The sequence below is a fragment of the Heterocephalus glaber genome, unplaced genomic scaffold (genome assembly GCF_053883595.1).
Source record: "Heterocephalus glaber isolate CG9 unplaced genomic scaffold, H.glaber_assembly_v1.0 deba00000818, whole genome shotgun sequence".
Classification (NCBI taxonomy): domain Eukaryota; kingdom Metazoa; phylum Chordata; class Mammalia; order Rodentia; family Bathyergidae; genus Heterocephalus; species Heterocephalus glaber.
In genome coordinates, this window is record NW_028258164.1 from 17,224,596 (window position 1) to 17,236,225 (window position 11,630).

The following is an 11,630-nucleotide window of genomic DNA, read 5'->3' on the forward strand; positions in this document are numbered from 1 at the left end:
GAGGGTCCCCAGAGTTGTAAGCAATTTCCCCCCAAAACTCTAAGCCAGTGTTTACAAGATGTTCCCTCAGCAGTTCCATTTTCCTATAGGCAAGTGGACTTTGGGGTGCTTATTTGAGACCCAGGGAGGATCCCCACCAAGTATGTGCCTAGCAAAAAAAAAAAAAATAGAGTGAAGACACCTCCTGTGGATGAGTGGTGGGAGGAAGAAGGGAGGGGACCAGGAGTGACTGGGAGCTTCCCCACCCTGCTCAGACTCAGGACCCCTGTGTATCTCCAGTGCTTCCCCACACCCAGATCACAGGCCACGTTCAGTGCTGAGGACTAAGCCCAGCACCCCTGCTCCCACGTACTCCAGTTAACTTCTCCCGGAACAGCACTTTGGGAACTGTAGCTTCTCACCCACTGCTGCCAGCACACTGGAGCCAGCTGTGTGGACAGAGCCTGTGCAGAGTGAGGACAGGCAACAAGTGTGGAAACAGGCTGGGCCACCCCCGAAAGCCTGGAGAGGAGATGGCCCTGCAGGTCTTGCTGCGGTGGCGCTGGTCCCAGACCCTGGCCCTGGGCTCAGACTCTGAGCCTAGCAGCTCCCTGCTGGCTGCCTGAGACTGGAACTCAGCTGAGTGGGCCTTGGGGCAGGGCACCCCCAGCAGCCTGGGGGACCAGATGGAGTGGGCTGGGGGCTCCTTCTGCCAGGCAGTCTCTGCACCAAGGATGCTTGCATGGCACCAGCACTCCTTTGACTCAGAGCTACAGTCCTGGCTGATCCTCGGAGTTCACACATTTCCATAAAATGGGGTTTAAAGGGTGGAGGGGCAAGCTTGGGGTGCAAGGGCACTGGGTGCAGAGAGGTGAGCAAAAGGGAAGGAGCTGGTACGCAGGCGGAAGAGGGAACTGGACATTCTGACAGCAGCTATGGCCCGGAGTTCGGAAGGGGGTAAAGAAAAGAGAGAGGGGGAAACGAATGGGCCCCCACCCTGTAAGCAGGACGTGCTGCTTTCTAATCAACCTGGCTTGCCTACAAAACTAGTTTAAATGATTTCAAGGTTCCACTGAGATGAGCAGCCCGGCAGCTTCTGGATTAGGGTAGTTACGGGGTGGGGGTCAGGAGACTGGGCCGAATTGCGGGATAACGCCTCTACGGGGTATTTTCATCCCAACGGTTTTGCACATTTGGTTGAAAAATCAGCCCTGCTCTCCTTTCCAAAACAGATTTAGTTACCCTCACCCCCGTTTTCCTTAATTTCTCCTTCCGAAAAGGGCTCCCAAAACTGCATCCCCGCGCTGCTTTGGATCTGCGCCTGTTTCCCGAAGCTCCGCGTCCGAGGTGGCATCCTCTCGGGTGCACGCGCCTCCCTGCACACGCACACGCGCGCACACCTAGCATAAGTGCCTGCAGGAGGAGTGTCCTGCGCATCCGCTCTGCGTGCGAGACAGGACGCCGCCGGGTAACCAAAGTCAAATGTAAGTGACAATTTTCCTCTCCACCGCCAAGGAAAGGGGACTACAAAAGTCCCTTTGTATTTCGGCAGCTCATTTAATATTATTTATGCATTTGTGCAAGGAATTGTGGGATTTCTCCCCACGGTAAACAATATGGAAATGTTAAAAATAGCGGTCTTGCAGCTCTCGTCCACGTAGGCGCACCAGGGTGACCTGGCAGGGCTGCCGCAGGGTTCTTCGGATCCCTAAGCCGAGCAGACACGGCAAGCGCAGAGGATTGGGTCAGAGGCTCGCCGGGTGGAGAGCTCCCGCTCGGAGCCGGGAGCGCGGCCACTTTAAGGGGGGGAGGGGCGGCGGCGGCGGGGGAGGGGCGGCGGGTGGCTCCTGTCACCCAGCGGCCGCCGGCGCGTCACGTGGGCGCGCGGCGCAGCGGCCATTGGCCCGAGGCACGTGTCCAGGAGACCGGTCCGCGACGTCACTCGAGGTGGCTCTATTAAAAATAAGAACAAAAATCCAGAGTGAAAGTGTCTCAGGTTGCGCTAAGTGGCCTGAAAATTTCCCGACCGCGCGGAGGCCGAGGCGGTGAGAGCGCGCGGACGGCGAGGGAGCGCGGGAGGCCCAGCGCGCCCGGCCCGGCCCGGCCCGGCCCGCGCTCCGCCCCCACCCATGCGCCCGGAGCCGCGGGGCTCGGCGGGGCTCGGCGGGGGCGCAGCCACTCGCCCAAGGGGCGCCCCGGCCCTCAGTGGGGCGGCGGCCGAGCGCGGGGGGCCCCGAGTGCGGCAGAGCACAGCGCGGGCCCGCGGGCCTCCATGTACGCGCTGAGCGCTCGCGCCCCGCACCCTCGAGGGCCGGCCGGGGCGCGCGAGCGGGGACGGCCGGGCGGCGGCGGCCGGAGCGGGCCCGGGCGGGCGTGAGCGCGGGGAGCGCGCTGCCTGCATGCTCGCAGCCCCAGCCCGGGGCGGCCGAGGCGGCTGCCAGACGCGAAGAGGAGCGCGGAGCCCGCCCGGGACGGCACGGTGGTGACTGTCTGGAGCCGAGCGCGTCGCTAAGACGAGGACCTGCCTGTTTTGAATCTCCCGGCGTCCTGTCGAGCCGCACGGGGGCTGGGCGTTTTCTAACCCAACTCGAGGATTCGAACGTGGCTCCGCTCCGAGCGCAGCGGCCGGTGACTCTCAGGACTCCAGCCCTGGCCGCGGCCGCCGCGCGCGCCCTCGCAGGACTCGGTGCGGTGGAGGATCGGGGGCTTTGGGGGGGGGGTCTCCGGAGAACCCGTTCGGGATTCGCTGTGAATCATGGAGGAGAATGACCCCAAGCCCAGCGAAGCGGCAGCGGCGACAGAGGGACAGCGGCAGCCGGACTCCAGCCCCGGCGGCGGCAGCCCCAGCGACTCAGACACCGGCCGCCGACGCGCGTTGATGCTGCCTGCTGTCCTGCAGGCGCCGGGCAACCACCAGCACCCTCACCGAATCACCAACTTCTTCATCGACAACATCCTGCGGCCCGAGTTCGGTCGGCGGAAGGACGCAGGGACGTGCTGCGCGGGCGCCGGCGGAGGACGAGGCTGCGCGGCTGGCGGCGAAGGCGGCGCGGGCGGAGCCGAGGGAGGAGGCGCGGGCGGCGCTGAGCAGCTTCTGGGGCCGGGCTCCAGGGAGGCCAGGCAAAACCCGCCGTGCGCGCCCGGTGCGGGAGGGCCATTACCCGCCGGCGGCGGTGACTCTCCGGGCGACGGGGAAGGTGGCTCCAAGACGCTTTCGCTGCACAGTGGTGCCAAGAAAGGCAGCGACCCCGGGGGCCCCCTGGACGGGGCACTCAAGGCCCGCGGCTTGGGCGGCGGCGACCTGTCTGTGAGCTCGGACTCGGACAGCTCGCAGGCCAGCGCCACCCTGGGCGCGCAGCCCATGCTCTGGCCGGCCTGGGTCTACTGCACGCGCTACTCAGACCGGCCTTCTTCAGGTGAGCCCGGAGAACCCGGCAGCCCGGGAGGTTCGGGGGGCTGGGAGTGGCACTGTTGGGGGACTGGTGGGGAGGAAAAAGATGGCACGCGTCCTCCTCCACAAACACACACAAAGACGTACACTCGGCACATATGCAGCGACACTACCATGGGCAGCTGACACTGGCAGGGGTAGTGGCAGGCGGCACAGGGCAGGGCGGATTGGGAAAAGGCACAGATTCCCTTGGGACCGCAGAAGCCAAATTCATAGTCTCATATTCTTACATATTTTCCTATCTCCTCCCCCCAAACTTCTTACCCACCCCCCTCTCCTGACAGTAGTTTATTTGGCAAGAACAGAAGTGGCTAGAAAACAGGCCCAGAAAGGCACACTGAACTCCTTCCCCATTTTCCAGCTCAGACCAGATTGGGGTGCACCCCCAGGCCCAGAGTCCCAGGACCTGCTTACCCAAGATGTGGTCTAAGAAAGAGGAGAAAGGCCTGTTTTTCCGGACCCCTCCTCCCTTAGGCCTAGGCTTGGGGAGGGGACTGCAGAGGGGAGGATGAAACAGAGGGCCCGCACCCTTTGCCGACTTTATTTGCCGAAGCTGCACACAGTCTGTAAAAGGTCACAATTGTCGTGGGACAGGAGTTCCCCAGATAGAAAGGTCCTTTCCAAGGGTGCCGAGGGAGGGGAAGGGGCAGCTTTCAGAGGCAGGGTGCGAGGCTCTGGGTGTTTTTTAAAAAAAATCCGTCAATGATTTTACGGAGTTAAGTCCACCATGACCTTGTAGACATCATCACCTGCACTAGGCGAGGGTCTGCGGCTGGCAAGCGCCATTAGGAGTGAGCTCTGTTGGTCCCCAAGCTGGCAGGGGACCTCCTCTGTCCCCCAACCCTCAACTAATTTGCTGGGTCCTTGATCCACATCACAGCAGGACCAAGGCAACCCCGGGGCTGCTTTCCCAAAGAAATGTGGCTCTGGGTGCATTTCTGGTGAAATCCAAATTTCTCCAGCTAGACCTGAAATTTGTGCCATTGTTCTCAGCTTCCTCCTTTGTTAATATTTAATTAACATATAGGCTCACAAGGCGCTGGCCGGAGCCGCGCTGGGCTTTGTAGGCGTCAGACTGCCCCGCGCTCTCTCCCGCTCGGCTCGCTCGGAGTCCAGTGGCCCAGGCTCGGGGAGCCCTGCTGCTTGACCGGGTCTGGCCGAGTCGCGGTCCCTGCTGGGTTTAAACACTCCTACACCGCGTAAGTAACGTTTCTGTCCCTGGACACTTAGGAAGAAAGGGACAGAGAGGGTTTTCGCGGAGGTTTGGGTCTGTGTCCGAAATGATGATTCTTTTTCCATAAAATAGCGTCTTTTTGAAGCTGGTTAGTGTGTTCATGAACAGGAACCAGGACAGAGGAGTTGAGGGCAGGGAGATCGCTTGTGGGGTGGGCGGCAGTGGAGACCCAGAGCCGGAGCCGAGAGCCTCGCCGAGCTCAGGCCGCGGTCCGCGGTCGGGTCGACCAAGTGCTGGCGCGTGGGCCTCTCCCGCGGCTCCACTTCCATCTCCTGTCCTTTCATGGGTCCCTGCCGGCTGAACCACACCCCCCACCCCAGCAAGGCCAGTCCCAGGAGGTGGTGCGCGCCCCAGCGCGGCAGTGTGGTGCGTGGGCGTGAACGTGGGTGCGCCTTACAACTAAGGGAGGAAGCGTTGGGGCCGAGCTGCCCCTGACGCTCTCCTCATGCCTCCCTCGTGCCTCCAGCCCCGCTGCCCGGTTATCGGCCACGGAACGCAGCAGAGCTAGCCTTGGGGAGCCTTCCACGCTGCCCTTGGCCTGCGGCCTGCCCCCTCGCTGAGCGCGCTGGCCGTCTGGCCACCCTCGTGGCCTGGGTGGGCTGCACCCCAGCTGCCCGCACTTAGCCGGTTGGCCCAGGGCCTGCGCTCTCCGGCCGGCGTCTTAGCCTCTTCTGCTTCCAGCGAAAGAGGACCAGAGGAAGCCTCGGCGGCCAGCGCCCCGGAGTTGGGAGTTGGTCCTGCACCTCACCTCACCTCACCTCACCGCCTTAGCTCTTTCTCTCTGCCCTTGTCACTCTTACTGTTTTCTGTGTCCGGCCCGAGACCTTAAGATACCCACCACCATGGCCAAATTCAGGGTCAGCGAGGCACCTTCTGGGCAAGGAAGGGGTGGAGTCCGAAGTGTGGACCTGCCCAAGGTCAGCTGGACTGCCTTCGGCCTGGGGAGGTGAGGCGTGGACAGGGCCCTGTGGTCAGCAACCGTGCAAGGCCCAGGCCCCTCCTGGACAGAGGACTGGTGGGTGCAGGGGAGCTGCCCAGGGCTCAGCTTCCCTACCAGGAAGGGTAGTTCTGCTGTAACCTATTCTTCAAGGGGACAATGAACTTGGGTCCTTGGGGCAGCTGGAGGCGTGTAGGGGCTGGGCTGTCCAGACCCTGTGGGGCCATCCAGTTCCCGGAACCCTCCTGTTCTTGGCACCCTATGGGGTGCTCCCTGGGGGCCCTCTGGGAACCAAGGCTCCTCCTAATTGCCTGACTGCTTCCCCCTTATCCAATTTGACCCCTTTAGCTCTCTCCCAGCCCCTACCGTACACAGAATTCCAGAGAGAGAGAGAAAGAGAGAAAGAGAAGAGAGAGAACAGAAGGGAGAAACAGAAAAGAAAAAAGCCAAATAGGCCAGAAAGTTTTCTCCCCTCTCCTCGTGGAGATTTGCGTTTATGTAGAGCCCTCTGGTCCCCATGGCCTTCCTGCCCAGCCTGCCCTGTGTTTTCACATGGAGGCACGAGGAGGGGGCAGCTTCGGTCATCCTGCCATCCAGCCCTCCGTGGCTGAGTGCTGGTTCCTTCTGTCGCAGTCTCTGCGACCTTCTTGCTGGAGGCAGGGACTGGTAACTGCTGCTGGGAAGGAGGTGCCTTGCAGCAGCAGTTGGTAACCTGTCCTCTCCCATCCTCCTCCCCGCCAGGTCCCAGGTCCCGAAAACCAAAGAAGAAGAACCCCAACAAAGAGGACAAGCGGCCTCGCACAGCCTTCACCGCCGAACAGCTGCAGAGGCTGAAAGCGGAGTTCCAGACCAACAGGTACCTGACGGAGCAGCGGCGCCAGAGCCTGGCCCAGGAGCTCAGCCTCAACGAGTCCCAGATCAAGATCTGGTTCCAGAACAAGCGCGCCAAGATCAAGAAGGCCACGGGCAACAAGAACACGCTGGCCGTGCACCTCATGGCCCAGGGCCTGTACAACCACTCCACCACGGCGAAGGAGGGCAAGTCGGACAGCGAGTAGAGTAGGAGGGGTGGCGAGGCCTGTGGGCTGGCCAAACAATGCAATAATTTAAAATCATAAAGGGCCAGTGTATAAAGGTGATACCAGCATTAACCGTGACAATATTGTGTATTAGCTATGGTTCTGCAATATTCTATGTATATAGAACTTACAGGTGTTGTAAAATCCAAAATATTGGACTATAAAATATTTTTTTGCTTTTTTTGTGTTTAGGAGATTATGCTAATTTTATGATTTTTTGTTGTTGTTGTTGTTGTTTTGCAAAAGGGGCTGCTTAGGGTCTCATCTTTCTTAATCCCCTAAGCTCCATTATGGGACATTGGACATTTGTTATTATTATTATTTCAAAAGAAAAAAATTAAAACAACTTGCTAAAGTCCAAAGATTTTTATTGCTGCATCTCACACGACTGTGAACAGAATAAATAGCTCCTATCTGGTCTATGAGTTTTGCCACTTTGTTTGTGTTGGCTTGGATGGGACAGCAGAGTCCCAAACCCAGAGCCTGGAGCCTGGGCCTTCAGGAGCTCGGAGGCCCTGGCACCAATAGGGGACTCTTGAAGGGTCCTTGGCTGAGTTCTGGTCTCAGCCTGGGAAGCCGCCTCTCAGTGATAACAGGGCCTGTCTTGGGAAGTGGGCCTCTTGCCGCCCTCTGGCCCAGCTCTGTAGCCTCCCCAGCCCCTCTCCTCTCCTTTCACCTCCTGCTGTCCCATCCCTCAGCCTCCTCTAGGCCTGGTCCATGCTTCCCTTACGTACTTCTGTCCACGTCTGTGTTGCTGTGCCCTGTTCCTGATGACCTGCCAGAGCCAGCTCTCCTGTGGAGGCACTGGAGTGAAGGGCTAGGGTGTGTAGCCCAAGACTGGGGCATCCCTCCTCCTCCAGGCCGCAGCTAGCTGGCCCAGAAACCCAACAAGGTCTTTGCCAAAGGATGGGCAGAAGGAGTTGGCATTATGTTCCTTTCCTTTTCCTTTTTTCTTTTTTTTCCCCCTTTTCATTTTTTCTAGAGTGGCCACTTTTGCTGTTCTTCTCAGATAAATATATGTGTGTACATATTTGTTTAAGCTTTTGCACATACATGCCAGGTGTGCATCAGGCCACAGTTCTGGAACTTGTGGCTACCTTGACTCTCAAAGAAACTCAGACCCCTTCGGTATCTAGAAAGAAGAAAAAGTGTAAAAAATTATTTCTTATCACTTTTTGTCTTTTCTTGTTTTTTTAAGAAAATGTACATTTTATTTTTCAAAGGTGTGGTACAGTGTAAATTAAATATATTCAATATATTCCCCACCAAGTACATATATATATATATATATATATATATATATATATGAACAAACACATTATATATAACACCACATTGTCTTCTGTTTAGTGTCCATAAAAGGTGTCCAAATGTTCATCAAGGCCAGAATTGGGCTGCCCAGGGAATTTGCCCACGGCCCAGCTGAGCACTGCGGGCGGCAGCGGACTTCTCTCTTTGCCTTAAAGTCTTTATTTCACTTCGATAATAGTTTCACTTTGTACATAACAGTGTCAACCTTTTTGAAAAGGAAACTATAAAAACAAACGTTGTAATTTAAAAGTGTGTGAATAACCATCTGCTGCTTAGGAAACTCAATGAAATGACAGGCCTTTTTAGCAGGAAGCAAATTTCTTCTTTTTTTTTTAGTTTAGTTTATAAAACGTGCGTTTTACAGTTGGAGTATCAAATATTTATAATCTTATGAGAAATGAATGTTTCTATTTACAACTGTGGTTATCAAAATTGTGAACATTCCAACCCCCACCCCCACCCCATGCGCATTTTTGTGTGTTTAACTTCTTTGAAAGTTACAATAAATAAAAAGAAACTCCTCTTTATTACAAAGTATCAGAGGTCCAGGTGAAATGACTAGTTGTCCTGTTTCTGAGGCCTGCTGATGCCTGGGCCACCCTCTCACAGGTTTGGGCTCCTGACCTTGTGCTCCCAGAAGGGAGGCTACCTAAGCTTGTAACAAGAAGTAGATTCTTATTTTTTTAAGTAATACATTTTTAATATCTCGCATGTGAGCACAGAACCACCAAAATAATTTATGTCCACATTTTGTCACCAGAAGGAATTGTTCTCGACTATACAGAGCTGCTCATGGACTGAATTTTTCGATCTTGAAGAGTTCAACAGGTCTCTTCTAGAGCTCGGCTGCCAGCTCTGCTCATGCGCGCTGGACTGCAGCACTCTCCAGGGAGGAAGAACTTCTGCTCCTGGAGAGCTGAGACCCAGGGACTCTCCTCTTTTCTGTGTCATCTTCCTTCACCTTTGTTGTTTTTACTCCTCAAAGTAAAAGCTGTTGTATAGCATTTCAAATAAAATTCAGAAGAGTCAGGGGAGCTCAGGGAGCGCCATCCAAGGTGCACAAAGCCCATTGCAGTATTTCCAAACCTGATCAGGCTGGAAGAAAGAAAAAGCTCTCTCAGTAAAGGAACCTTGGAGACCCTGAGGATCATCTACTGCCAAGGGCGACCTTTTAGGCCTTTTCTTTGCGACCTTAGGTGGGGCCTGGGGGCAGGATTCGACCTTGGGGTGCTGGAGGGGCGGGGGGGGGGCGCTCACCGACTGGAGCAGGCTGGGGTCATCCCAGACACCTCAGGGTCACACAGGCCGATGGAGACCTCGACTTCGGCACACCTGTGACTTCTCAGCTCTTAGGTTCAAAACGAGGCAAAGCAAAACAAAAATACGAGCGCAACTTCTATCACTCCGTTGGCTTCTCTCATTTTAATAAAAAGAATAGCGCATCGACCTCAGGCAGTCTTCTCATACATCCGCTCTCAGATCAGCACTGGTGAGGGCCATGTACACCACTGGAGGTAATGAGCTCCCGGTCCCCAGAGGCGTTCGAGCAGACTGGCTCCCAGCGCCAGGGGACAGGCTTGCTTTTGTGGCTCCGATGCGGGACGGAACTGAGTGCGGAGAGATCCTTTGGCCTTTCTGTCTGTTCCCTCGTACTCAGCCCGTCACCCAAGCCCACTTTCAGCACGGAGAGCGGAGACTCGAATTGGGTCTTGGCCTCCGAAGCCCTGCGCGGAGCTGGACAGACCTGGACAGACTGCGCACCGGGCGTCAGTGGAGTTAGGAGCCCGGCCGCTGGAGCCAGCCAGTTGGTCGCTCCGCAGCAGGCGGGTTTCTCAAGCGTTCCACAGAGGGAAGCTGCTTTATAAAGAGCCTAAGTTCTTGCTCCTTGGAGCTGAGTGACCTCCTCCCCCAACTGGCTGCGTCTCCGCCCGGCTCTGGTGGAGCTGAGTCCGGCGAAGCCCTGCGCCCGCATTGAGCGGCAGAGACAGGCGAGGCTGCCTGGGGCCCGTCCCGCCCCGGGCCCAGAGGCGCGTTCTTCTCCCTCTGCCCCCGGCTCTGCCAGCGGAGTGGGCCCGCAGCCTGCAGTCCTGGTCTGAGGGGCGGTCCCCAGAGCGGACCTGCCGCGCCCTTTCCCCCTGGGAGAAGAGGGAGGGGAGTGGAGCGGATGACCCAGCGTGATCACCAAGAGGACCCCGGCTTTCTCCTTGAGCGACCTGGTGTAATCCACAGGGGCTCCAGGCTGCTGGGCACAGGTGTGCCCGGCAAACACCCAGACACTATATATGCAAATACTCGGGCTCTGCGAAAAGTCATTCTGTCTCCCGCTGCTTTAATATCCGACCTTGGCGGCCTGCGCTCCTCTGCAGCTTCCGAGCGCCCCTAGGGTCCCGGCTCCGCCGAAAACTGCAGCCTGCCTGGTGGAGCTGCCGTGCGCGGGGAGGCTGAGAGCGACTCGCCACTCAGATGCGCCGCCAGACTCAGCAGAAATCGCCAATGGGGACACTGGGCTGCCCACATCGACGCTTCCATACTCCTTAGCCCCCTTGCAGAACCCTTTTCCGCGACCTCAGTCCCATCCCAGGGAGGGCTGGGCCCTCTCTAGGCCTCGCTGTGGGAACAGGCAGCCACCAGCGGGCACAGCGTGAGTCCCCGGGACTTCAGAGGGGCTGGCAGGCCCGGCTGCAGGAGAGGAGCGCTGTGCACGCCTGGGAGCCACGCGCCTCGAACCCCAAATAGACCGTTCACGTTTTTATTAATAACCTCAAATACCTCATTATACTTATTTTGCCCTCCCATGGAAAAGAAAAGGCCGTTCTTGAAATCGCCTGCAATGTAATACTATTCATTAAAGTGACTCCTAATTAGGCGATTTAATCAAGCGAGGTGGTGCGGTCCTGGCTTTCCAGGTAGAGGTAGAGGACGGTGTTGGTGGTGGTGGTGGTGGTGCTGGTCCCGCGCTAGCCTCCTGGGTGACAGGCAGCTCTTCAGTTTGGCCTCAGTCCCTTCAGAGGGGTTTAGGGGTAACCCTGTGCTGGGGCGAGGCTTCCCCAGAGCGGCCATGTCTTGAGTCTCCGGGACGGGACGAGGAGGCAGGCCGGCACCCCTTCTGCAGCCCCAGCCCCAGCCCCAGCCCCAGAGAGCCCTCGCCGTGGGAAGAATTCCCCTGGCCCGGAGCCCTCAGTGTCCCAGGGGAGGTGCTCTGGGAAGGCGGAACTCTGGGTCCAGAGCCCAGGGCCCGCCCCGCAGGCCAAGCCACCTCCCTCTAGGCGAGCCCGCTGCTGAAGCGGAAACAAAGGGCCTCGGACAGCAGCTTCCCGGCTGCCCTCTCACCCATCGGCCCGGAAAGCGCCGGGGAAGCCCTGGCTGCCTGCCCAGACCGCGACCCGGAGGGAAAGGGCCCGGTGCCCGAGGGCCTCCCAGCACTTTCACTTCCGCAGAGGCGCTGGCGGTGACACCCAGGAGGGCCCGGCCCAGCCCGGGGCTCTCCCAGCGCGGGAGGGTGAGGAGACCTGTTTGCAGGGGCCGTGGGAGGCCCAGGCGGGCCCTGCTGCACCCGTCTGCCCAGGGCGTGTTTGGTGTCCTCACCTCTCGCCAGCCCTTTGTCTGGAAGGGACAGTCGGCCGCCTCGCAGCTTGCCCT

At 58.2% G+C, this 11,630-nt stretch overlaps 1 protein-coding gene and 1 long non-coding RNA gene across 2 annotated transcripts; one reads left to right on the top strand and one right to left on the bottom strand.

Annotated features, from left to right (window-relative positions):
- Positions 1-1,472: 1,472 nt before the first annotated feature.
- On the bottom strand, positions 1,473-2,640 carry LOC147828981 (uncharacterized). Its single transcript, XR_015449959.1, has 2 exons — positions 2,505-2,640; positions 1,473-1,932 (listed from the first exon to the last, which is right to left on the bottom strand). It is a non-coding gene; the product is annotated as an uncharacterized LOC147828981 (long non-coding RNA).
- Positions 2,641-2,734: 94 nt separating this feature from the next.
- Positions 2,735-7,100, top strand: En2 (engrailed homeobox 2). Its single transcript, XM_004860339.4, has 2 exons — positions 2,735-3,395; positions 6,343-7,100. Exons 1-2 carry the CDS (start codon positions 2,735-2,737, stop codon positions 6,657-6,659), a joined length of 978 nt encoding a protein of 325 aa, XP_004860396.1. The 3' UTR covers positions 6,660-7,100.
- The last annotated feature ends 4,530 nt before the right edge of the window (positions 7,101-11,630 follow it).